This window comes from Stenella coeruleoalba (genome assembly GCF_951394435.1).
Source record: "Stenella coeruleoalba genome assembly, chromosome: 3".
Lineage (NCBI taxonomy): Eukaryota > Metazoa > Chordata > Mammalia > Artiodactyla > Delphinidae > Stenella > Stenella coeruleoalba.
In genome coordinates, this window is record NC_137148.1 from 62,311,016 (window position 1) to 62,338,917 (window position 27,902).

The following is a 27,902-nucleotide window of genomic DNA, read 5'->3' on the forward strand; positions in this document are numbered from 1 at the left end:
TAGCCTCAGCTTTCACCCAGCCTGAGCCTTAGTGTTCACAAAATATTTATTATATACAACAACTGAATTGCATTCACTTTATCTGTATTGAATTTTTTTATATTGTATACCAATTTCTTAAGCGGTTCTAAGCCAACTCTTTCCAGCCATCCTGAAATATCTCAAACCAATGTGAATATTAAAAAATAGAGGGTCACATTATATGACCAAAAAATAAGAACCTACTTTTACTAGGTAAGAAAGCACTATATATGGTCTTTTAAAAAGTGAAACATGTACATAATTTAAATAAATCTAAAAAGGCATACAGTGAAAAGTAAATTTCAACCCCTCCCCAGAAATACTAGTGTTACTCTTCCAGAGATAGTCTATAATATATAAATGCAATTTAAATGTTCACATTTTTTCCAATTTGAACCTAAATAATAGCACGTTGTGTATTGTAATACACCATGCTTTTAAAAAAAATTTATTTATTATTTATTTTTTTGGCTGTGTTGGGTCTTCATTGCTGCGTGCGGGCTTTCTCTAGTTGTGGCAAGCGGGGGGCTACTCTTCATTCCGGTGCACAGGCTTCTCATTGCAGTGGCTTCTCTTGTTGCAGAGCACGGGCTCTAGGCGTGCAGGCTTCAGTAGTTGTGGCACGTGGGCTCAGTAGCTGTGGCTCGCGGGCTCTAGAGCGCAGGCTCAGTAGTTGTGGCACACGGGCTTAGTTGCTCCACGGCATGTGGGATCTTCCCGGACCAGGGCTCGAACTCATGTCCCCTGCATTGGCAGGTGGATTCTTAATCACTGTGCCATCAGGGAAGTCCATACACCATGCTTTTTAAAAATTATAATGTAAGTAGCCCTTTTAAATGTGTTAGCCCATCCCACGACCTCCTTCCATGCTAGTAGCCATGTTTGCACCTCTTGACCCTTTGGCCAGGGCTGAACAGAACGCTGGTGTTGTATGCCAGTCATTGTCCTTTGCGATGCGATCCATTTCATGATGTTTCTTTTCTCTGCTCTGTATCACAGGTGGGCCAAACCCTACAAACTACATATCCCAGGCTCCCAGCTAGGTTCATCCAGTGGGAGGCACTTGTGAGAGACTGGAAGGTGGAAGGAAGAAACAAGCCAGGGTGTTTCTTCCCTTCTGTCTGCTTCGGGCAGCATCTTCACCGGTGTGGATATATCTCTTCTATGGTTCCTGCTCCCACTAGCAGCCCCTCCCTGTATGGTCCTAGTGTCAGCTTGGCAGCTGGCATCCCTCGCTGGTTCTCCATGTTAAGTTCCCTCCTCTGAACTACCTGGCAAGTTAGTCACACAGTGAGGCCACATGGAGAGAGGTGCCCTGCCAGCCCCAGGTGTTGCCATCAACCTTAGTGAGGTGCCAGACTTGTGAGCGAAGAAGCCACCCTGGATGACCATTTTTTAATGATTCTCTGCCCCTTTTACATGACACAATTATTTTTAGTAATAATTGCAAAATGAAATAACAACCAGAAAAGAAATGCAAAGAGTGACAAGTTTCTATTAACTTTGAATATATAGTCATGCCAGTAATAAATAAGAAAAATAGAAATAAAATAAATGTTATAGTATGAAAAAGCAAGGGGTTAATATTTTTAAATTATATTAAGTAGTTTTGAAAAAGGAAAATATTTATACCCACAAATTGGTCTATTGTAATAAAGTGGTCTGTTGCCTGTGAATAATAAACCTTTTCTGTTTTTAAGCTTTGCAGTGACTTCACTGAATTTTTTCTTTGCATATTAATATTTACCAGACAGTATAGGCAGATTTATCCAGTTATTTTTGCACAAAGTTGATAGAAGAACATTTTTTAAGCTTTTAATTTCAAAAGTTTCTTTTACCTGTGCAACAGATGTAAAAACAACGAGGAAAGGACTTTAACATAATGACAAGTTTGGCAGAAATTCATAAAAATCTTTCACAACAAACTCCAGGAATTGCAATACTGCCTTTGGTTCTTTGGGAACAATTATAGTGGCTTTCAAACATGTCTATAGTTAAAAAGTGTCCACTAAAATATCTTGATCAGAAAATTCATCATACATTTCTATTACATACAGTAAAAACTTCTAAAGTTTTTCCTCATCTGCTAAAAATCAGAGAAAGTGGCTGAATGGTAACAAACTCTGACGTTATTTGATCTATTGCTTTAGAACAAGTGCCCAATTATTGGTGAAAAAGATGAAGGCATTCAAATACTGCTTTACTGATTTCTTCTAGCAATGTAAGATCAGCATCTTTTGTTGTTTCTCCTGGCATTCTTTAAAATTTGACTTTTTAAAATAAATGACCATTTCTTTAGATTTTGTTTTTGCATTGTCAATTGCCTTCTCCACAAGTTCTGAGTACTGTTCCTTTGATTAGAGTCTGCTATAATAATATTTTATGTAAATAATTTTCCAGTAACTAGTTACTGAAAAGTTACAACTTAGGTAACTGTTAAATTGTGCCACTGATGTAGCATTATATTTTCTCAATTCTTTCATTAGTTTTAACACAATTAACAATTGGGCTACAGAGAGGCAGAGAATGAAAAGCACCTATACCCTATACCAGAACTGGGAGACAGGGTCTGGATAACATTCTTAATAATTAGCAAATGTTTGTTACCAAAAAGATTTCCTTCATTTCTCATGTAAGAGGAGATATCAAAGATAAATGAATGGCATGCTGAAGAGTTCTGATACATGATTACTTTTATAAAACATTTAAATGTAAATTTGGCATGTTTTCAAAACTTACAAGTTAAGACATTATTTTAAAATCTACTCTAACTATAGAATATTATTATGGTTCACATTCAGCTTCTTTAATACCTATTTACTGAACTTTTCCTAGGCAGCAAGTGTGCGTGTAGAACAAATGATAAATGACAAACTACCTTTTATGAAAAATTTGATTTATTCTGTCAACTAAACCCAAATAATTTCAAGAGGTACATCAAAGAATAATTTCTAAATGGCTTTTTTTCCTTGCTGTACACAATGTTAAGGGCAATCCTGTCAGCTCTTAAAGCTCTTGTTTGACCTGCTTTGTCAAATGTTTGTGAAATGATATTCAGAACGGCACAATGTGATGTCAACTTGCATTAATTCTTTCCCAAAGAGAGGTGTTCAGTATTCAGACTGTGTTTGTACTGGCACAATTTATGTTTCAGCTTCATCTCAGAAGGTTTACAAGTACCGTTTCCTTTGGAAGACTGTCCTCTTTTGCAATTTCTCTTCTAAAACAACCTTTGAAAGGACAATAATGACGTCCCATAAAACTGCTTTCAGGGAAGACATTAAGAAAGTAAATATTTCAAGGAATTGAATAAAAATGTTACATATACCAATATTAAATTTTACTATTTTCTTCCTAGATATATTATGAAAAATTAAAATGATCCCTTATTCAACTAGTATTTTTCAATGAAGTAAATCCATCAACAATACTGCTTTTGTCTTTATGTAAAACATAATTTGTAAAAAAAACAAAAAACAAAACATAATTTGTTTTCAGCTAACAAGAACCACATACAAATGTTTCTAAAATTATATAATGTTTTCTACTTCAGTTGTAATAATGATGGTATGTTAGCAAACACTTAAATGTTTTGCCAAGTTTCGTAAACAACAATATAGAATAGTAAAAACATTAGCTTCAAATTTCTTCATCTGAAACAACAATGTAAATCACTCATCCATTATTCTATATTGCTTAGGAAACAAGAGAATGGTTTTAAGATTCTGATGATTTTGAAATAAATTTTTGGTTTCCCCTATTCCCCAGCAAATCAGTTATCATTTTCAGTACAATCACATAGCAACCATAATTCAGTTGCCTTCTCAAAGTCTTTTCAAATTTTGTCCTTTCCACCTTTTTTCTGAAGCTTGTTTCTGATTGGTTCCGTCAACACCAAGGGTTCTTGTATGACAGTTGCTGAGTAATTTTTGCCTAATAATTCAACTTCCACTTGTTGTCCCACTTTACTTAGCTCTACAGGGACATACGCGAAAGCCAGACTCTTCTGGATGCTGTAACTGTAGCTTCCGGAGGTCGTGTTGCCAACCACCTGAAAAACAAGACCCTACCATCCTCAGCATCTTGGTCACAGCTTTATGTGCCTCCTCTCTAGATGAAAATTCTCAAAAGATACGTTCAACTTACAGAGTTTTATGATATGCTGTCTGTGAGGATAACACTAGGAGGAAAACTTCACTTTTTTGAGAAGCTTAATGAAAGTTTAAAACTTATGAAAAACAATTCTCAAAATACACATCCATGTTGCTCTGAAATTTCTCAGTTTTAAATAATTACATCTAGTTTCTTAATACCTAGTACTATTTTGCTCGGTTTCATGCCAAGAGATCTGATAGGAAGAAGGATCAAATATTTTCATTTTGAACTTTAAAAAATTCTCTTCCATCAAACTAGCATGGCAATAATAGATACAAAGGAGAAAAATCTAAAAATCCAAATGCAAATCTAGTCAACTGTTCCTGCTGGCATTTAGAAAATGGCCTGCCAGAATAGTGCTGAATTAAACTCTATTAATATATCAATAGTCAATGTGAAGTGAATCTTCTATATGAATATATACAGATTTAACAATTCCTGGTAATTGCTAGGCACTTAAATAAATGTTAACTTTACCCTCTCTAGCTTTACCATGTACAAAACATTTTGCTAGACATTCTGGAGAATGAGTAGAGGTCTGGTTCCTACCCTCATGAGCTTCCTGCCTCGTTGAGGAATTAACATACAGACATGAGAAACAATAACCAGGTAGGCAACAATAACCAAGGTAGGCAACATAAGTAAGCCAGGATTTGTTCTACAATTTTTTTTTTTTTTTTTTTTTTGGTGGTACGCTGGCCTCTCACTGTTGTGGCCTCTCCCGTTGCGGAGCACAGGTTACGGACGCACAGGCTCAGCGGCCATGGCTCACGGGCCTAGCTGCTCCGTGGCATGTGGGATCTTTCCGGACCGGGGCACAAACCCGTGTCTCCTGCATTGGCAGGCGGACTCTCATCTACTGCGTCACCAGGGAAGCCCTGTTCTACATTTTGAAGGTAGGTGGAATTAGGTGGGTAGAGAAGGGGGATAAAACTTTCCAACATGAGTGGAGACATGGAGTTCTGTGTGAATGATCAAAATTAACAAGGATGAAATAGGATAACTTGGGATGGCAAACCAGAGAAAAATACTGAACAAGGAATCAAAATTTAGGAGACGAAAACAATAATTTTATGCTACCAAAAATAAAATCTATACAACAATCCTGATTAGAAGATTAGATCTGGTTTCCACAACTCTTAGCTGAAGGAAAAGATGCAAGAAAAGGAAAAACAGAGTAAAATGCAAACAAATTACAATATTGGTTTAAACACCACTTTTTTTTCTAACATCTTTATTGGAGTGTAATTGCTTTACAATGGTGTTTTAGTTTCTGCTTTATAACAAAGTGAATCAGCTATACATATACATATATCCCCATGTCTCCTCCCTCTTGCGTCTCTCTCCCACCCTCACTATCCCACCCCTCTAGGTGGTCACAAAGCAACAAGCTGATCTCCCTGTGCTATGCAGCTACTTCCCACTAGCTAGCTATTTTACATTTGGTAGTTTATATATGTCCATGCCACTCTCTCACTTTGTCCCAGCTTACACTTCCCCCTCCCCGTGTCCTCAAGTCCATTCTCTACGTCTGCATTTTTATTCGTATCCTGCCCCTACGTTCTTCAGAACCTTTTTTTTTTTTTTAGATTCCATATGTATGTGTTAGCCTATGGTATTTACTTTTCTCTTTCTGACTTAGTTTACTCAGTATGGCAGACTCTAGGTCCATCCACCTCACTACAAATAACTCAATTTTGTTTCTTTTTATGGCTGAATAATATTCCATTGTATATGTGTAAACACCACATTTTTAAAAAGTAAAAGGAAGACAACAAAAGCAAAATGATACATAGCCCCACTTAAAACGGCTTCTCCTGGCTACGCAACATCGCACTCATCCTTACAGCCTTACTGTCCAGCACAGCGGCTGCTTATAGCTGCTGCTCAAAAACATCCACGGACATGAATCAGCCTGGTGATATTTCAGCTGCCCCAGCAAAGGGCTCACGACAGTCAACAGTCATATTATAGCATTTCTAGTCTCTTATGCATTTATGACGTTAAGTACAGACTCCTATCACTGTAGCCCCAGTTTTTAATTATCTTGTTGAAACCCCAAATCACAAGCTCTCCATATAATTTCTGAACTTGTTCTGGTGATTTAAAAAAGTGAATGCATTCATTAGTAAAAGTTTCTCTCTGGCAGATTATTAACTGCCAAGGTATTGCTGAGATAACACACATGTTTCATAATGGCTTTTCTCCTCTAGATCATATTTCCGTGATATAAAACTGGGATTTGGGTCAGGGTGGCTGGAGTTTTAATCATCGCTTTTTTGAAAGACCTTCTCAGTAACTTTGGTTTCACTTCTGAGTCTCTAAAACAGAGATTTGTGTTTGGAGCTCTGGGAAAGTTAACCTGGTTTTCTTGGGCATCTTAAGAAAACAGGAAGAATCCTGAACGAATCTCTTGGTCAAATCCCCTAACTCACTGGATAAAAAACCCACAATCACTCTTCAGAGGCTGCGTGCCCCATCTCCTTGGGCCTTCCCATCTCTTAAAATCTCAGCAGTGATTCTTCTTGCAGTTATTTCTGCATTAGTAACTTTAAAGAAATAGCGTGTTTATTTTGTGCGTGCTAGTCTTAAAATAGTTATTGAATGCTTTGCTTTCTGCTCGATTACTTTCATTTCTCCTTTAATTTCTCTCTAATCCAGGGGTTGGTGGTCCAAAGTATTTTAGAAAACTGGCCTTTCCTTTTATCTTATTACTAAGTCTCCAGGGAAAGGTTTTCCCCGGCATAAATTCTATATCGTTTGACCTTAAAATCTTCCAGATTCAATGAAATCCATGGCTTTGTTTTGCTCAGTGAATCACAAGAACCACCCTCACCCTTTGCCTAGTAGATTCTCATATTCTTTGTGAAATCAAACATCAGCCTTCTTTTCACCAATGTAAACAATCCTCACTTATTTTTAGCCTTGTCTCATTCTTCTCTTCATTATGAGACTTAAAGACGCCTGTAACAGACTCAGAGAAGATAACATGGTAAATAACCTTTGAAAGAGGGAACATAATTTAAATTGGATGATATATTAGGTTTCTTTGGCTGTCCCTGTGTGTTTTAGTCTATTAATAATGAAAAAGAAGACTTTCTAAACTCTTCAAACTTCCTTCCTCAAAAGCCTTTTCTTCAAAACTTACTTCCCAGCAAAGCTGCTTTTATAACTAATTAAAGCCCCTCCCATGCCCACACTTACGCCTTGATTTTTTTATATAAAGCCTTACTTAATATCATAATCCCTCCCTCTAGCACTGCCCATCTCCCAATTAGACTTTATTTTTCCCCAAAGTATGCATTGCCCTCTGACATGCTATTTATTTTATTTTATGTTCATTGTTTATCTCTCCCTCTCCTGGAATATAAGCTCCATAGGGGCAGAGATTCTTGTCTGTTTTGTTCACTGCTGCATCCTTAGTGCCTAGAATATTGCTGTCACATACTAGAACTCAGATCTGTTGAACAAATAAATTAACATGTACCCTATCGCTAGCATTGAAAATATCTGCATGAATAGAATACCAAATATAAAAGGTAGAACAAGTCCAAATTCAGGAAATAAAAATTTAAAAATATTTCATATCATTCTAGAGATAAGGAAGATCAGAGAGTGTCATCTGCATGATAAAATGAGGATCCTACTAAGCATCAAAGAACAGACAAGCTGATATCAGGAAATTTAAGAGAAATATTACTAATAACTAAAATTACAATTGCATTAGCAGCTCTATAAACAGGTGGCACGTATAGGAAAGATGAAAAATATAATGTGTAAACACAGTGCACAAATGAGGCAAAGGGAATAAAATTTAAAAATGGAACTTGGAGGGGATATATGTATACATATAGCTGATTCACTTCATTGTATAGCAGAAACTAACACAACCTTGTAAAGCAATTATACTTCAATAAAAATAAATGGAGCTTGGGTTTCCAGGGTTCTTCTTTTTTTCCAGCTTTGTTGAGATACAATTGACATATAACATTGTATAAGTTTAAGGTACAGGTTTCCAGTTTTTTAACTTGGGTATGGTCACATTTAAGATGACTAAAAATCTGTCAGTTGATCATGGTCGATGTGGGGTTGCATACAGAATGCTATGACAGAGCTTCTCGTTCATTCCATGGCCAAGTAAAACAGACTATCGGTAAAAGTATGAGTGCAGACCGTATTAGGAAGACTGAGATAGTTGGATGAGAATAGAGTGAAAAATGTAGAACAAAAAGATGAGGTGAGGGAAGTGTAACGACCAGGGAAAAATTAATTAGAGGCGGAAAGAATCTTAGACATTATCTCACTCAGTGGCTTCATTTTGTAGGCGAGAACACTGAGACCCAGAGAGGCTCAAGCAGTTACTTAATGGCAGACGTGGTTATCAGTGGAAATTGTGGGCAAATCTTAAATCAGAGAAAGAACATATTAAGAAAAGAGGGCTGGGGCTTCCCTGGTGGCGCAGTGGTTGAGAGTCCGCCTGCCGATGCAGGGGACACGGGTTCGTGCCCCGGTCCGGGAAGATCCCATGTGCCGCGGAGCGGCTAGGCCCGTCAGCCATAGCCGCTGAGGCTGCACGTCCGGAGCCTGTGCTCCGCAACGGGAGAGGCCACAACAGTGAGAGGCCCACGTACCGCAAAAAAAAAAAAAAAAAGAGGGCTGAACCAGAGATCTAGAACAGAAACAGAAAGTGGAGACCGGGAGGTAAGAGTAGGAATGGTTCAAACAGAAGAGCAAACAACACAATTAAAGGTGAGGCATTTGAGAAAGAGCTTCAGATCTGAGAAAAGATCTATTGGCTTCATAGAATCTAAAACTATAACATCCACCTGTTACTTAGATGGGCAAGAACTGTGGGTATATAATGAAGTGCTTACGAGAATACAGTGGGCCATCAGAGACAAAGAAGAGAGCAAATGGGGGTATTCAGCATGTCTTAGAAGAAAGGATAAGAATTCAAAGTCCAACCGTACCTTGGTCAGAAATCAGCTTCGTCAATCACATGTCATAGTTGTGTAACCTCAAGCAAGTTACTTAATCTCTCTGAGCCCCAAAGCCTCATCTTTAAATGGGAATGATCATACATATCTTGGAGGGGTGTTGTAAAAGTAAATGAGAGAGGGACTTCCCTGGTGGTCCAGTGGTAAAGAATCTGCCTTCCAATGCAGGGGACGTGGGTTCAATCCCTGTTCAGGGAACTAAGATGCCACATGCCACGGGGCAACTAAGCCCGTGCACCACAACTACTGAGCTCACGCGCCTCAAGGAGAGAGCCCACATGCCGCAAACTACAGAGCCCACAGGCCCTGGCACCCACGTGCCACAACTACAGAGCACATGCGCCCTGGAGCCTGCGCAGCACACTAGAAAGAAACCTGAGCACCGCAATGAAAGATCCCGCGTGCCACAACGAAGAGCACGCATGTCGCAGCTAAGACCCAATGCAAACAAAAAAATAAATTAAATAAATAAATATTTTTTAAAAAGTAAATGAGAGTACATAAAAATATCCAGCACTAGTAGGAACTCTGTAGATGTTATTTCCATGTCAAACTGACCCCTGCCTCAGCCCAAATGGCCATATCTTTAGTAATCCAAAGGCTGAGATTGACACCACTGGCTCTCCCCTCCTCCAGTGCTCGTTTTGTCACTGAAGAGATGGGGAAAATGAAAACAAGTATTAAGTAGGCTGTAGTGCGTAAGGAAAAAAAAAACAACCTAGGAATAGAATATCTGAGTATTTGGGTGTTGACCAAGCAGACCCTGCTCAATACAGAGCAAATGTTTAGATGAGTCTTGAAGGCCCTGTGGTCGCCACATGGTCTAATCTAAGCTGAGTGTCCCTGCCTGATAACCCCTGCCTGAGAACACCAGCCAAAACACAGCCAAACGTTGAGCCAAATTGGGTTTTACAAATAGTCATAAAAAGAGGAGGAAGTGAAATTCTATTGATAGGTTATCTAACTCTGGCTTTACTGAAGACCAAGAGAGAGAGTGAAATGTAGCATCCCAAAGGGAGAAGAAGGTAGTCTTACTCCTCCTGAAGAACCAAAGGATTTCCACTTTTCCCTTTATTTACTAAGGTTTAACCCTCTCTTGTCATAGATGTTTTCATTTGGAAATTGTTTTCTGCTAATGTGCTAAGGTACGAATTGTTTCCTCCTGAAAGATCCCTGAGAAGCTAAGTCAGAATACTAAATTCTTCATAAAATCTCTCTCTTGCATCCACAGATACAGATGTGGTGAGCCAAGAGGTCATTTTACCTTCTAAATCATACCTTCCTCATTGTCCCATGTATTTCAAGTCCTGCAGTTTATTTTCTTTCATTAAACCATATAGAATATCGTGTTTTCCAAAATGAGCAGCATTTCATTTTCCTTTCAGTTAAGTAATTTCTGTTTCTTGAATGTCACTTCAGAATTCAAAAGAGTGTCATCTCACCAATAGATAAATAACTAGCAAAAAACTGTAAACGGAAACAGAGACAAGGAGTTTCTGCTGCAGAAACACTGCAGTGGCCCCTCACTATGGGTCCTCAGCACTCACCTTGCCACCATACCAGATGCTTTCATTTCCCTCCGGATCAACATCGTCCGTTGCCAAGGTGAGGCAGACCAGTCTCCGTTTCAGCCCCTTGGCTTTAATCTGTTTCAGTGCTTGCTTTCCTATGAAGTCTGCTGGCTGCAGGAATCCAAGATAATGATGATGAATGAATACTCAGACACTGTGACAAGGTTAGAGATGCAAGCATTTAAATTTGTCTTTGCTATTTTCTTGCCAATTACACATTAAATAAAAATACAGATTGGATCAAACGTCTAGACAAATATTTCTTAGTCCCTGAATGACACCTATTCTTTCAGAAGAGGTTAGACTTAAGGGTAATAACTTGTGATAACAATTTTACCAGAACTACCTAGGCAGAAAAATGTAAGGCATGATATTGAGATGGTGGGTTATGAAAGGGACCCTTGTATCTACTGGTTCTGGACAGTGGGAACGGTGGGCAGTGAGCATGGCGCGACTCAGTTTCTACCTAAAGTAAGCCTTCCCTAAGAAGGAAATTCACTTTTTTGAAATGTGATGCCAAAGCAACTCCAAAATGCCTACATTTTTTTCCTTCTTCAGAATAATGGTCCCCGGGATGCATTAACCTACTGGGTTGCACCGTTAATTCATTCAAGAAATGTATTGAGCCCCTACTGTGTGGGAGGCATCATGATGAGCCCTGGGTTACAAAATTAGTCAAACACAGACATTTTGATCAAAGAGCTTATTCTGTAATGCTGTGCTTTTCAACCTTTTTTTTCCTTTTGGGGAAAACAAAACAACAAACACAGGAAGAGCTTGATTCATTTGAGTTCTTATGTAGGATAAATTCATGATAACACAAGTCATAACAAACCAAAGTTCATTACAGTTAGAATATGTTTATCTAAATACAGAAAGAATGCTACAACAAAATTATTTTGCTATCTTGGTATATCTTTTTTTCTTTTTTTTCGGTACGTGGGCCTCTCACTGTTGTGGCCTCTCCCGTTGCAGAGCACAGGCTCCGGACGCGCAGGCTCAGCGGCTATGGCTCCGCGGTATGTGGGATCTTCCCGGACCGGGGCACGAACCCGTGTCTCCTGCATCGGCAGGTGGACTCTCAACCACTGCACCACCAGGGAAGCCCCTCTTGGTAGATTTTTAAAAGAAGACTTGCTATCATGGATACATGATGACAGGTATGCTTTTTAGTGTTCTTATCTATATAGGAAGCCAATGATTGCAATGAAAAAAAAAACAAAACACTTTATTGTGTGGAAAAGCACACAATCCTGGAGTGGCCAAGCACTATATAGTATGTCTTGTGGAATGCTGGGAGATCCTGAATAGCTTCCTCAGCTCCTATTGTGAAATCTGAATCTTTGCTGATATTCATTTAGATCTTGAAGGTTTGGGGTCCTCCTGAGTCCCTATTAAAGAATTTTCTTTCAATTATTTACTCAGCTGTTGTTATGCCCCTGCTATGTATCAGATACTAGATACAGGATATTCAGAGCTAAATACAACAGGGTCTTGTAGCCTCTGAGAGGTCCCTGAGGAGATGTGACCCCTTCCTTCCACATCACAATATGCCCAGCGCTGAAATTATTTTATCTCCTCAATGTTTTAACATATCAGAGGAAAAAAGAATGATTTGAGATTACTGGAAACATGGTAGAATATGACAGCGATAGTGTACAAATCAGCTATACCAATTTGAAACATGATTCACTGTTGCTTCTGTGTGTTTTATGAGAGTGTGAAAGTCACAACATTTTGGAAATTTAAAACAAAAACTGTCTAATGCATGTCTAAGGCAGAAATGCAAACAAACAGTTGCTATGATAGGGGCACGTACAGTGGGAGCTCAAGAAGGCGTATGATCCGTTCTATCTAGGGTGAGAGGGGGGCTGGAGCAGCATTCTGTCAGCAACAGTTTTATGGAGGAAGCAGCTGAACTGAGTTTGAAAGAGGAGGCTTCATGATAACTACTGTCTGCATACACTTCTCCAAAAGTCCTTGCGCTTTTAAGTCAATCTTCCCAACAATCCACAGATGGTGGATTTGGGGTTGAAAAGAAGTGAGTTAATTTAGCCAAAGACACTCAACCAAGATCTCAGAGGTCCCAGCCCCATTCTTTTCATCTATTTTGAGCTGCCTTCACTGAGCCTCTTAAGCCAACATCTGCCACACCTTCAGAGGGACTGTGGTGAAAGCTGCCGCATCCAAAGCTTTCAGAAATGGGGACTCTGGGGGGCGCTGGACGAGAACTGCTGGGGTGGATGCCATGGGGGTGGGGGGAATAAGAAGTGCTGCAAGGGGAGTCTAACTCTGCCAAATTCATAATTTTACCAAAGTCTAAGCAGGAACATAAGGTACCAGTTAAGCATAAGAAATAGGAAAGATGGGCACCCCAGAAAACTTCCTTTAAAAGAGAAAAGTTATAGTAAATATTAAAAAAAAATTTAATTCATTATTAATTTAATTAAGTTACTAATTTAATTCAAAAATTAAAGTAGTAAATAAGTAATATTAATAATATTTACAATTTATTAGGCACTTGCTATGTGCCGGACGCTCTGCTGAGGGCTTTACAATCCTCATTAAGATTCCTATAAGACAGATCAGTTTATCCCCAGCTTATGAAGAGAAGGCCCAGCAAAGTTAAGGGTCTTTCTGGAGGCTCGGTTATGTAAGTCAGCACCTTTAGATTTTATCCATACGCATTTTTTAAATGGCTGTGCCTGGAGTCTATCACTGGCAGGAACAGCTGATGTAAATACTCTAAAGAATGTTTCTTTTAAATTATTTTGAAACACAAATATATGATATCACTTATATGTGGAATCTAAAAAAAATGATACAAATGAACTTATTTACAAGACAGAAACAGACTCACAGACATAGAAAACGAATTTATGGTTACCAAAGGGGAAGGGGGGAGGGAGGGATAAATTAGGAATTTCAGAGTAACATAGACACGCTACTATATATAAAATAGAGAAACAACAAGGACCTACTGTATAGCACAGGGAACTCTGCTTAGTATTCTGTAATAACCTATGTGAGAAAAGAATCTGAAAAAGAATACATATATATGTATAACTGAATCACTTTGCTGTACACCTGAAACTAATACAACACTGTAAATTAACTATGCTTCAATAAAAAATTAATTAATTAAAAAATTATTTCTAGGTAGCCTAACCTATCTTGAATGACATTCACTACACAATAATATTTTTGTACTATGTGAAAGGATTTGAAAACACCCTGAAGGTTAATATTAATGAAATTTAACCTCTATATCTGTATATCCCTGAATTAGGAAGTGATCTTGTCAGCAATATCGTCCTTAGACATGAATGAAAACAATACTCAAACAACAACAACAAAAACCTAATTAAAAGTAAGGAACACATACTTAAAACACAGATAGGAGGTGACACCTGCCCCTTGAGACAGTTCTCCCTTCCCAGGCTAACCTTGGGCCTGACTTGGGAAGATTTAAAAGTGGGGTGATAGCATTTCATTCTCATTTTGCTTGGCTTTCCTCCCAAGATTGCAGACTTTATTATACAGTTATTATTTATAAATGAGAGAGGAAAATGTGTCTGAAGGTTAAGTGCTGAGATTGAAATTGGTGCCTTCAGGATGACCTGAGAACAGAAATGTATTTCTTAATGAGTCACTACCAAATTAACTACATAAATAGCTGTTAATGTCTTTGAGAAACACTTCTGGGGCACTGAGATTATACCTTAAAATAATTTTGGCTTATTTTTCTAATCTATTAATTTTTAAGAAGCAGTAAGAGCCATTAAAGCAGCCACCTGTGATGCATCCTAAATATAACATCCACATAGATGAAAACATTAAGTAGATTTTAAGTGAAATGTAACTCCTCATCTCTTACTAGCTTTATTAAAAGCACACATATTATCAAAAAGCACATGGAAATGAAATAAATTAAACCAGTATACTTTGGGTTGGGATTCTCAGAGCAATGGAGAATTTTCAGGTGTGTAGCTAAGGCGAATTCGACAGCAGCAGTGGAAGGAAGGTTCTGATATGAACTCTGGGTGGTGGGCTCTTACAGACCAGGAGAGAAATGATAAAAACCTAGTTTGGGACCTCTTCTGTTCCATATTTAGAGTCAAAATCCATCAGAAAATTCAAAGCAGTCATCAGTTTGATTGAATTTTTGGCCAAAATCCTTTTAATCTAAATGTCAAAAGTTTCCAAAGGCATAAGAGAATCAGTGTAACATCCTGGGTCCTAAGAAAGCCCCCCTTAGAAACCAGGCACAGCACTGGTTGTGGAATCATGCTCCCGTGTTTGCAGACCTGAAGAGAGCTGCAGAGAGACCTGGTGGTCACCAACCACTGTCAGTGGCAGAGCAGAGATGAAAATCTGGGTGATAGATTTCTGCCGCTGTCCCTCAACACATTCCTGAAAAGTTCCTTATTTAAAATGAGGCCAGGAATCATTCATTAAAAACAGTCCTCACGGGACTCCCTTTGTAAAGCACGTGGCCCTGACTAACCTGCGGTCCATGTGAACCATAACTTTCTCTGGTCGTTTGTCAAATACCAGATGCATCTGTGTTTGTCTCACAGTTAAACTGATGAAGCCATATACTGGATTCGTTCATTTGGGGGAATGGATCTGACCGGCCCACCACCCCATCAAGACAAATTATACCATCATTCATTTCATAGTCACACAGTTAGAATCATAGAAGTTTTTAAGCAGGCAGAAAACTTAGTCCAAGGTCATTTTTCATATGAGAAAATTAAGGCCCAGAGTTAACGTTCTTGCCCAAAGTGACAAAGTGAGTTATTACCAAACCTCAAATCCAGGCTTCCCAATTCTTGCTTCCTTCTCCTCTATGCAGAACTTGGTAACATTCCATGTAAGGTTATAATAACCACAATTTCTCTATCTCTTTATTAGCAAAATATTAAATTATGAGTGTAGCAAGTCCAGTCTATTACTGACTGGAAATGAATACTCTCACATTCACAGTTTTTATTCTCTGCTCTTAGCAATTTAAAACAATTTATTTGGCATTTTTCTAACCAAAACCACTAATCAATTAAGTATTCCTTCTCAAAAAGGAATGAAGTCTTTAATATAACTAGAAAAGGGACTCTGTTAACCCAAAGAAAGGTGTGGATACATTGAAACCTGGAGAAAATATTTAAAATATGATTCCCAAGCCAGGCCTATAATTCGTTAATTGCATCCAAACCAAACTAGATGTTTCAAAATGAAAATAGCCCCCGTTATGTGTTTTATGGCTTTTACTAGATTCAATATTAAGAAAATATTTTTTCTTAATAATACTTAATACTTAATAATACTTAATAATACTTATATTAATAATATAATAATACTTAATAATACTTAATACTTAATACTTATATTAATAATATAATAATACTTAATAATACTTAATACTTTCCAGTCTTTGAGTCTTATGATTCACAGGAAAACAGTGGAACTGACTTGTGGCTTTGTCAGATGTACTTTAGGAAAACAGTGGAACGGACTTGTGGCTTTGTCAGATGTACTTTTTTTTTTTTAATTGAAGCATAGTTGATTAACAATGTTGTGTTAGTTTCAGGTGTACAGCAAAGGGATTCAGATGTACTTTTATGCTTAACTGCATTAGCAACAATTAGAACATAGAGTTTTCATAATAGCTTTCATCTCTCTAGACTACAGTGAAGAACAATTGCCCATTTGGTGTTTTAAGGAGAGCACTCAAGCCTAAATGCAAAGTAAATAATTATTATTTATTTCTTAAAGGAAATAAGAGAAACACAAAGAAATGAAGCTGGAGTCTTCAAAAAACTGAAAGGGTTTTATCTATAGTTGGTTTCCCATAAAAGATTTGTTTTAGATTCCATTCAATAAGATGGAAGGGACCTAACATTTATTGAGGTATCAAATGTTCTTTAGCTCATCTAATATTTATAACAAACTTATAAGGTGGATATTTTCTTCATTTTACAGTTGATAAAACTGAAGTGCCTTTAGGTTAAGCAACTTTAGTTTTAGAATAGGTGAGTGGCAGAGCCATGGTTCAGACCCTTCAAATACTTACTAAACCCGTACGAACTACTGGACACAGAACCAGCCCTGAGGATTCTTGGCCTCTGTCCCCAAGGAGCTCAGAGTCTAGCTAAGGAGGCAGCCAGTATTATGGGGTGTAAAAATATCATGGTAGAGATAAGTACAGGGTGCTATAGAAGAGGGGTCCCAGCACTCCCCTGGCTTTAATTGCCACCTATACAACAATGACCCAAATCCATACTTTCAGAGCAGAGGTCTCCACACCAGCGTGCTCAGCTGCCACTGAGACCCTCCATTTGACTGTTCCATAGCCTCCAACCTCGCAAGTCCTTCCAACCTCTGAATCACATCCTGCCTGTGTTTCCTAGTTCATTAACCATAGCCTAGATCCTACTTTCCACTCCCTTCACAAATAGTCCTTCATGTGGTCTCCAGCCTACCTTTTTATTATCACTCATACCTCTTTCTTCTCTGTCCTATGGCCAATGCCTTAGCTGAAGCCCTCAACATCTCTCCACTAGATTTCTTCAATAATTGGGTAAAGTGATCATCCAGTCACCAGGGTAATTCCCTTTTGATCTGTTTTCCATCACCAGAATGTCACTCCTTACTCAAAATCCTTCAAAGGCTTCTCAGTGTCTCCAGGATACACTCCAGGATACACTCCAAATTTCCTAGCCTGGCAGATGAGACCCTTCCTGATGAGGTCCCAGTACTTCTCTGGCATTATCTGCATCTGCTATGTGCCAGCCCTGATAAGTGTTGGGGATAAAATGGTAAACAAGATGTATTTTGTATTGCCAGAACCTCTACTCAAGAAGTTTATGTCAAAAGATCAAGAAAAATGAACAAAATAATTGCAAGCTGTAACCTATCCTATAAGGAGGATGTAGCTACAAAATTTCTTTTAAAAATTATCAAATAAAATCCAATAACATAGAAAAACGTAATACATCATTACTAAGTGGGTTTTATGCCAAAATTAAAGTTGGGTTAACATTTGAGAATAAATGTAATTCATCATATAACAAAGTAAAAAAGAAAAACCATATGATTATCTCAATGGACGCAGAAAAAGCACTTGCCAAAATCTAATATTCCTAATTCAAAAAACAAAAAACCCAAACTTTTAGCGCTAAGAACAGAAAGGAATGTCCTCAGCCTGATAAAGAGCATCTATGAAAAACCTACAGCAAACATCATACTTAATGATGAAAGACTGATGATGATGATGAATGTTTTCCATCTAAAATCAGGAAACAAGATAAGCGTGTCTGCTCTTACCACTTCTATTTAACTTTGTTGCAGTTTCAACCAGTAGAGGATCTAGCCAGTACAATAAGGCAAGAAAAAGAACTGAAAGGCATCCAGATTAGAAAAGAGACAAAGAAAAGCTTTATTTTCATACAATGCAATTGTCCATGTAGAAAATCCAATGGAATCTACAAAAAAAGAAAGAAAGAAAAAGAGAACTACACAAAAAAGTACTAGAATTACCAAGTGGGTTTAACAAAGTTACAGAATGTGAGATCAATATACAAAATGCATTGTTTTCTATACACTAGCAGTAAACAACTGAAACTTGAAGTTTAAAATGCCATTTACAGTAGTATCAAAATACAAAATACTTAAGGATAGATCTGTAAAGAGATATGCAAGAACTATAAACTACAAAACATCTTTGGAATTAAAGATTACCTAAATAAACAGAGAGATATACCTCATTCATGAGTTAGAAGACTTGAACTGACCTATAGATACAATGCAATTCCAGTCAAAATCCCAGCAAGCTTTTTGATTCACGGAAATTCAAAGGACGTACAATAACTAAAACAACATTGTAAAAGAACAGCAAAGTTGCGCGACTATCACAACCTCATTTAAGCTACAGTAATCAAGACAGTATGGTATCATTATCAAGAAAGATAAATAGGTCAATAGAACACAGTAGAGTCCGGAAACAGACCTAAACATATATGGACAACTGTTTTTTGACAAAGGTACAAAGGCAATGCCATTTGAACATACAGCCTTTTTCAACAAATGGTGCTGTAAACAAATGGACATCTATATGCTAAAAAATAAACGTCAATCCGTATCTTTTACCAGATAGAAAAATTAACTAAAAATAAATCACAGCTCTAAAAAAATGATAAAACATCTAGGAGAAAAACAGCAGAAAATCTTTGTGACTTTGGGTTAGGCAAAGATTTTTTAGATACAACATGAAGAGCATGGTCCACAAAAGAACAAATTGAGAAGAACTTTAAAAATTCAAAAATTTAAAACTTCTGCTCTTTGAAAGTCACTATTAGACAGCTATATGTATACATATATCCCCTCCAAGTTCCATTTTTAAATTTTATTCCCTTTGCCCCATTTGTGCACTGAGTTTACATGTTATATTTTTCATCTTTCCTATACGCGCCATCTGTTTATAGAGCTGCAAATGCAACTGTAATTTTAGTTATTAATAATATTTCTCTTAAATTTCCTGATTATCAGCTTGTCTGTTCTTTGATGCTTAGTAGGATCATCATTTTATCATGCAGATGACATTCTTTGATCTTCCTTATCTCTAGAATGATATGAAATTTTTTTTTAATTTTTATTTCTTGACTTTGGACCTGTTCTACCTTTTGTATTTGGTATTCTATTCATGCAGATATATGCAATGCTAGCGATAGGGTACATGTTAATTTATTTGTTCTACAGATCTGAGTGTCCAGCTGGTATACTTTAAATGTCAATTTATTGCATGTTAAGCTGTTAAAATAACAACAATAAAATAAAAGCAATCTAAAGAATTACTTCAATTCATTCCTAGCCCAGGGTTTCCACAGACTTCCAAATGAGAAAGCAAGTCAGCTAAATAGCACACTTAAGCTTTTAGGCTGGGAATAGAGTATTGTTTCATAACAGAAATTGGATATATATGAGGATAGTGATTCAATGGTTGTTAGTTTAATGTGCTCTGACAGATGTTTCAAGAATGATAAACTAGATCTCAGACTAGATTTTACTTCCTTTTCTTTTCTTCTCCCTTTATCATTCAGCAACAGAAATGGGTAAGAGATTAAGGATGGCTTAATTAAAATAATACAATTGTGTGGCTCATATAGATAACATAGCAAGTGTCTTCGACCACTGTGCAAGGTGGTATTTCATAGAATTTTAGACATGGAAGGGAGCCCTCATTTTACAGACTAGCAATCCCAGATGGAAAATGAAGTAAAATAGCTTTGCCGAGGTCACAGAGCTAGAATTTGGTGATATTTTTAAAAAATTCATTCAAAAAAAGAAAAAGATTTGGGACAGAATATATTAACTGGTAGCCAATTGTCTGACCAGGCTGTGTTTCTGCTTTCCTGTATGCATAGGACCATAAGCAGGTATGAGGTTAAAATAACTAAGACAGTGGTTCTCAATCTTCATTGCATAATAAAAACAAGAAACCAGACCCTACCCCCAGGGTTGATCCAATTGGTTTGGGCAGGTCAGTGTTCTCAAACTTCAGCGTTCATCAGAATCACGTGGAGGGCCTGTTAAAACAGATTGCCAGCCCCATCCCCAGAGTTTGATTTTGGGGGTTGGCATGGTGCCCGATAACTTGCATTTCTAATAAATCCTGAAGTCACATTGATGCTGCTGGTCTGTGAACCACACTTTGAGAACTACTGGGGGTAAGGCATCAGGTAATTTTTCTTTTAAGTTCTTCAAGATGGTAATGTTCAGCCAGTTGAAAATCACTGGCCTAAAAACAATCATTCTCAATCTTTTTTGGAATCACCTGGGGAATTAAAAAAAAATACTGCTGCCTGAGTCTCTACCCCAGCTCTTCTTTTTTAATTGATCTGGGATGCAGCCTGAGCCTTGGGATTTTTTAAAGGATTGCATGAATAAAGGAATCCTACTTCAGATGACTGTGGCATGCAGCCAGGACTGAGAGTCGCTGAAAATGTTTTGCCTCCTCAAATCTTATTACCATTTACCTAAAATTTCCCCAGAGCTGGGTACTTTCACTACCATCACGTACTAGAAATTCCTTTCTAACTGGTTGTCTGTGAACAATGATTTATTTCCACTTTGATGTTTTACTAATATTTATTGAATACTTGGATGCAGTCGGCCTGGTGGTGAGGGTTTTGCCTCTTTACCATCCTTTTGTTTTGCTTTGCCTACTGAATGGTTATGCTTTAAATCATCTTTCCTTAAAGAGAGACCCTGTAATTTCTAGAATCAATACTGTCTTCTAAGTTGTGGTTAATATATATCACGTTTTATTCTGTTTCCGCTGGTTAGAAACTCAAGACAGGAAAAGAGAGGGAGAGAGAGAAAGGGTGGGGGGATCTTATAGAAAAAAAAAAAATTCTTCTGCTTTTAACACATTACCCTTGTATTTGATTCTCTGTGGCTCTTGGCTGGGGTTATCTGGAAATGGATAGATTCAGTAATTCCAAGGGGAAAATTCCAAGAATACTTATGACTGCAACCTAAGGCAGCTGATTTTCCTTTTGCTTTTAATTAATGCATTTCTTTCATTTCCAGCTAAAAAAAAAAGCCACTAATTTTTTCCCCCAAAAGTAACTTCCTCTGGAACAAATTATAATACTATTAAGCACAATGATATGACTTGTTTCAGGTAAAGGGGTTTTAGCTGAGAAGACTTAACAGGAAATATTCAGTTATTTTTACCTGTTTCACAGTTGTGCTTAACGCTTCCTGTCAGGACCCTATGCTCACTCTTTACAAGACAGTACTGATATGCATTACTACACAACCCTCCTCATGAGGAACAGTATTTTCAGAATTAAGGTTAAGAATGCATCCTACAGCTTTTAGTTCCCAAAGTTCCATTTGTTCCCAGCTTCATGAGATCTGAGAGCCGTCAGGAGCTGTATCTTTAACTTTTAGACCTGTGGCCTAGCGAGGTGTTTAATAAATGGTACTTAATTAATGTTGACTAGATGAATGAATGTATACACACGTCTGTATTTGCTTCACATAAGCCCACACCATAGGGAGACCAAGGCTCAGACAACTCTAAGAGTCAAGGAAGGCAAATGCCATCTTTACGATCTGAGATGTCCCCATTACTCCAGTTTTCTTTTCCCTACTTTTGTACCAGTTTTGATAAGAACAGTTCAGCCTAATGAGGTCAGATGGTCCATCTCCTCACCCACCCACTTTCCTTCTTAAAATGGCCAAAGCAGCTATTCTGATCCTACCACAAAACACAAAATTACTTATAACAAAATCATAACTGTGGGAGGTATTCATCGATAAAATGTAGCCATGCAGATTCTATGATACATGTTGCCAGAAAATTTGGGGGCAGTTTTTCAAGGCCGATAAGCCCATTATGGGAAAGGACCTGGCTGGGAAAAGTGGTGGGTGAGAGAGCACTGCAGGGAGGTCAGAGTTTAACCTGGGCCAACACACAGGACAGCACCTAGGTCACTTCTCTGTGCTTCAGTTTCCTCATCCTCAAATGAAGAGGTGGTGCTGAGTGATCTCCAGTGGTCCTCCTAACTCTGACACAGCCTGCATCTCTGTATTTCTCTTCATATTATGGCTTACACAATCACTGTGGAAACACTTAAGGGCTGAGCAGTGAAGTCTACATATTTACTTTGAAGGATAAGAAAAGAATTGATTTTAAACTATTGTAAAGTGTCAGGATTTAGGGTTTTGTTTTGTTCTGATTGGTATTAAATACAAATATTCCCCTGTATTTGCTGCTTCAGTTTTCATATAACATCAATTTTCCAAAGCAATATGGATTTGCATTATATTATTCTTTAAAATGTTGTATGAAGCCAGGTTGGGTAACATTTTTGTTTTGAGGCACAGGACTTGAATTACCAAGTGACACAGTTCAGTTTATAATATAAATAAGTTTTCCAGGAACCTGTTTTACATTAGAGATTGCTACAAAACTAAGATAAAATTGTTGTGAGACCACCAAATAGGCTTGAAACGAAGTTGATCCAACCTATTCACCTGTCTTGGAAATTAGCAAGCATGGCTACAGTTAGCTTGATGCCCACTAACGACCTGAGTCATGGTAATTAAAAAAGACTGGCTTGATTAGGTCCAGGTCCTTGTGCTACATGGACCTTCACCCAATGAAAGCATTAGAAATTAACTTTATGACACCAAAATGAGAACCAGCAATACAGAAATCATAAAAATATACCATAAATCAAAATCATTATCTATTAAATTAGCTTTGAGCTGAGCTTTGGTTATTGAAATAATTTAAAGGAACTAATAAATATGCAATCCACACTACACCTGCTTATAATCATAAAGAGAGTTTTAAAAATCCATTTTCAACATGAAGAGATTGTTTGTGCCTTATCCCCAAACAATAATACCCAAACACTGAAGCAAAAAAGTCAGCTATCTATTAACCTACTGGTGACCAACAACAGAACTTAGTGCTTTCAGGAGTCAGGTCATTTTCACCCTTATTTTACAAAGCTAAACCAAGATTTCTGTTATCAGAAGGAGCAATCTGCTGCTAGGCTCTGCCCAAACGTCAAGCACCTGCTTTCTCTGGTCTGGAGGCAGATGGTACATCATAAAAATAAAAGTCATGGGGAAAATGCACAGAAAGATATTCCCTTTAAAACCCTTTAGGAGGTTCTTTTTTCCTAAAATCTAATGCTATAAATATACATCTTTATGTTAATATCTTAGCTTAGAATTTGGGAACTGATTCAGGGGCATTAAAAAAGTTTCCTTAGCCTGATTCATATTCATGTGTTCACATATTTCCATAGAATGGGGAAACAGCCTTTACTTTAGCTGATTAGCACCCAAGGTAGGCCAGAACAGGAATTTTGGAATTCTAACAAATACCCTGAGCGAAAGCAGCTGCCATCCTTATCCTTCAATATTACTGCTAACTGTACCTCCATTGAGTTCTCTTATAGTAACTGAGACACCGCTTAATAGGTGTCTGAATCAGCTCAGGCTGCTATAACAAAATAGCACAGAGGGAGTAGCTGAAACAACAGGAGTTTACTTCTTACAGTTCTGGAGGCTGGTGAGTCCAAGATCAAGGTGCCGGCCAATTTGGTTCCCCCATGAGCCTCCTCTTCCTGGCTGGCAGACAGCGCCTTCTCACTATGTCCTCAGATGGTAGAGAGAGAGCAACTTCTGATCTCTCTTCTTCTTCTCATAAGAACATTGATCCCAACATGGAGGTCCCACCTCATGATCTCATCTGAACTAATTTCCTCCCAAAGGCCCCGCCTCCAAATAGCATCACATGGGGCTTAGGGCTTCAGTGTATGAATTTTGGAGGGACACAAACATTCAGACCATAACAATGGAATAACCTCATTTATGTTTGTGGGATTTGTAGAGATGAGCTAGGCTGTAATAAATTGGCCTCATAATATGCTTTTCCACAATAATTATGTAGGGTGGTGTTTCTCAAACTTTAGGTGCATCGGAATCCCCTGAAGCTTGTTAAACACAGATCTCTTGGCCTGACCCCCAGGGATTCTGATTTAGTAGGTCTGTGTGGGGACCTAAGGATTTGCATTTGTAACAAGCTCCCAGGTGAGGCTCAGGCTATCTGCTTGAGAACCACTGATGCAGGGGTTCCCTTTGGAATGTTAATATCAGTTATGATTCTTTGGGCCTGTATTGGCTTCTCAGTAATACCTGTTTTATGCTGAACATATTTGAAATGTGTCAGTTTGCTTATACGCAGATGTTGCAGTTACATACAAAGATGCTCTCAATAAGCAGATGGATAGATCTGCTGGGGCGAGGCTGCTTCGTGCTGTGAGCACCCAGGGAGAGTCAATTAATGCAGTATGTCTATGTCTCATTAGCTAATTGTGACTTCACAAGTCACCGAGATTTACAAGAGTGTCTGCTGACATCTTATCCTTACTGATTTTTAATCTTAGAATTTAGAGCTAGTCTTTAAAGTTGCTGGATTCTGCTATCTTACATCTACAAGCACGTTGCAATTGTTCGAACTAATATCAAATTTTGACAAATTTTAATATGAAGCATTTGAGCAATGCTTACTATATATGTTCAACTCATTTGTCCTATAATCATACTTGGCTAAATTTTAAAGCATGGCTCTGTCATGAAACAGCACAATTTTAAGATTTACTTCAAGTAAAACTTTGGAATGTAAACATACCTTATTTAGCTTTACAAAGTATCCCAGTCCCGCTTCCAGGGGATTTGTATCACAGTTCATCTAAAAGGGAAAACACACATTATAAATCTTAGATGAGTGCAAATTGTTTTAATAACATCACTTTCATATATACTTTTTAGGGAAGAGAACACTTTTTCACTATGAATATAGATTCTGAAAAAGGAAAATTGTGGACTGGCCTCAAAGTAATTTTTTTAAATCTAAAATTCAAATGTAGCCTTTCAGCAAATATTGTTATTTCAATAGCAAATTAGAAACTAAAATTCACAGTTTGTTTCCTAGGCTCTCTTTGTATAATAAACATCTGAGGGATACCACAACAATGATGTCTTCCCAGAAACAAGACTTTCAGAAGCTTTTATCTAATAATTTTACATAAATAGGTTTTGAAACGGTAGTAAGTAATTTACTTATCTTACAATCATCCAGAAATTGGGATAAGTAGAGGAAAAAGCAGGTGATAGGAAAATGGCTTCTACAGAGTTCAGGAGAGGGAAAAGGAAAAAAATAGAGATTGAATTTCAATCTTTTCAAATTGGTTGAGTTATTACAATATAGTTCAAGGGGAACTAAAGCCACTATTTGGGACTAGACCTGATTTTTGTTTACTTGTTTATTTTGTTGTCGTTGGTCTCTTTTGCTCCAGGAGAACTGGTCTAAACCTCATAAAAAGTTGCCAAACTTAAAAAAAAAGACAACACAGCCCTCGTATGAACTGAATGAGTAATATAAACTTGTTTTACATAACATAAAATTTCGGCCTCATATTTCCTAATCCATTTGAGCACCTCTAAAATTTTTACCTGCTCAAAGTTTCAGAATTCCAGGAAAAAAATGAAAACAAAGCCCAGATGCTTGGTTGATGTATTAACACTAGAGGGCGTGCTGGCACTGCTGGGAAATCGTAGGGACGGGAGATGGAGAAAACCATTTCAGAGGAGGGGTCCGAGGGAAAAGGCAGGGAGGCGCGGAAACGCCTGACCGCAAAGGCTGCTTCCGCTGCTTCATTCCTTGTGGAGTGTGGAGGCAGAGCCGTCCTCTACTTTTCTCCCTGCAGCAGCCTCCGCTAAGAAGCCCACCCACACCCGGCTTGTAGGTTGAGAATCCTTATAACACAGCACCTCTCCTGCAAAACAGTGACTTGACCCAGGGCCCTTGTTCTTTCAGGGGCTCCAGGAGGCTGCCTTCTCCACCTCAAAGTCCACTTGCTTCTGCCCCTGGTCTAGCTGTCCAAGGGACCCTGCCTGCACTTTCAAACCCACTCTGCCCTCAAATTTATTGTTATATCCTAGGCACTTTGTAGACTATCTAATCTCGACAATAACTCTGGAGGAGAAAGACTGGCCCTATCTTATAGAGAAGTAAACAGACTCTAGAGGGTTAAGGTCACACAGTTAGTATGTGGTGGAGGATACATCTGAACCCAAGAGACCCTACCCTGAAGTAAGTACATCTTTTACCACTGTCCCTTATCTCACCTCCCAGGCCTAAAACCTTAACGTCTTCCAAGGAAACAACTAGCAAATCTGAAAAAATTAAGGGGTCTAAAAATAGCCTGCCATATTGGAGATAAAACAGAGAACAGAGTAATCTGGACCAAGTTGTTTATTATTTCTTAGTGTGATTGTGTTTTGAACAGGGATTGTGTGTAGAACTGCCAACCCCTTGCACAAGAATCATCAATAATACCTCCTTCAGAGAGAGTTGAGAAGGTAGATGAGATCATGACTATGAAAATGGTGTGTAACTACACAAATAGAAACCCTGAGTTCCCATTATTAATAGTGGGAGTGGGCTGGACCAACACATCCCAGACCACCAACCACCAACCCCCCTCAGAAAGACCCCTTTGGCTGTTACTTCCCCAAAAGGTGCGGGATAAGAAAGAACTGAGGATGGGCAATGTGACAGAGGAGAAGGAAGAATTTGAAAGGTAGTCCTCAAGTCCCGTGAGGTAGGCAGGCTCCCTTGGGATAGCCACAGCTCCGCACACAGTCAGAGACAGATGTCCAGGGCTCTCTGCTAAGCAGGAGGAATTAGGGCAGAATAAACATTATGTCATAATTCCAGTGAATTTGCCACTGGGAAATTGGGGAGAAAAACCTCTTTCCCTAATTAAATAAAACTTCGGGGAATTCTCAGGTGGTCCAGTGGTTAGGGCTCTGCGCTTCCACTGCAGGGGGCATGGGTTTGATCCCTGGTCTGGGGAACTAAGATCTCGCATGCTGCACGGCACGGGCAAAACAAAAAAAAAATTTTTTTTCTTATAATACATACTTTCTCTTACAGCCAGAGCCAATGTTAATGCAGTTAAAACTAACCCTTATATAAAAATCAGATACAGTACACGTAAAATTTTAATAAAGATGCTAGCATTTCAAACCTCTGACCCCCAGGCTCTGAAAGCTTTCTCCAGTCTTAAGGCATTCATGGCATAGGTTCCAAAATTGTCAATTCCCTCTTCCTGGCCTGCATTCATGATAACGTCATAAAGTGCCGCAGAATCTTCTCGTCTGTGGTACAGCTCCCAACCCAGCTCACCTGAAATACACCCACAAGTGCCCACCAGAGTAAGAATGATGATCATTGAGTCTAATGTGCAATAGCCAAAACACATCAATAAATGGAGAGATTCCATTTATGCAATATAGACATTGCTGAGTTTTAAAAGACCAGTTCAGAAAAAGGTTGCAACCAAACCCCACTGCAAAGGAGCCTGCCATATCACAGATGCTTTTGTGCCCAATCTTGTCCCCCACACAGAGGGTAGCATCTAGGACATCTCATGACACAGAAAGACTGTGATGCAGGAGTTACTCTTGCCCCTTGACCTCAGCTTCATAATGTTAAGTCAGGAATTAGCATGGCAGAGTTTATCAAGAAAAGGGGTTCAAGGTTTAGACACCTCAACCCCCAACT

The 27,902-nt window shown here is 38.2% G+C and overlaps 1 protein-coding gene across 3 annotated transcripts in view; it reads right to left on the minus strand.

The window, feature by feature from the left end:
- Positions 1–2,935: 2,935 nt before the first annotated feature.
- DMGDH (dimethylglycine dehydrogenase) overlaps positions 2,936–27,902 on the minus strand; it is a 61,114-nt gene continuing 36,147 nt past the window's right edge. Inside the window, exons 13-17 of one of the 3 annotated variants that reach the window (XM_079916965.1) lie at positions 27,367–27,524; positions 24,963–25,022; positions 10,721–10,855; positions 4,011–4,072; positions 2,936–3,251 (exon numbers count right to left, since the gene is read on the minus strand). In XM_079916965.1, the coding sequence (XP_079773091.1) occupies positions 3,242–3,251; positions 4,011–4,072; positions 10,721–10,855; positions 24,963–25,022; positions 27,367–27,524 (425 nt within the window). In that variant the 3' untranslated portion in view covers positions 2,936–3,241. Of the gene's footprint in view, positions 4,073–10,720; positions 10,856–23,824; positions 23,928–24,962; positions 25,023–27,366; positions 27,525–27,902 lie in introns of those variants that run through there. The other 2 variants (XM_079916964.1, XM_079916966.1) reach the window with 2 other exon arrangements.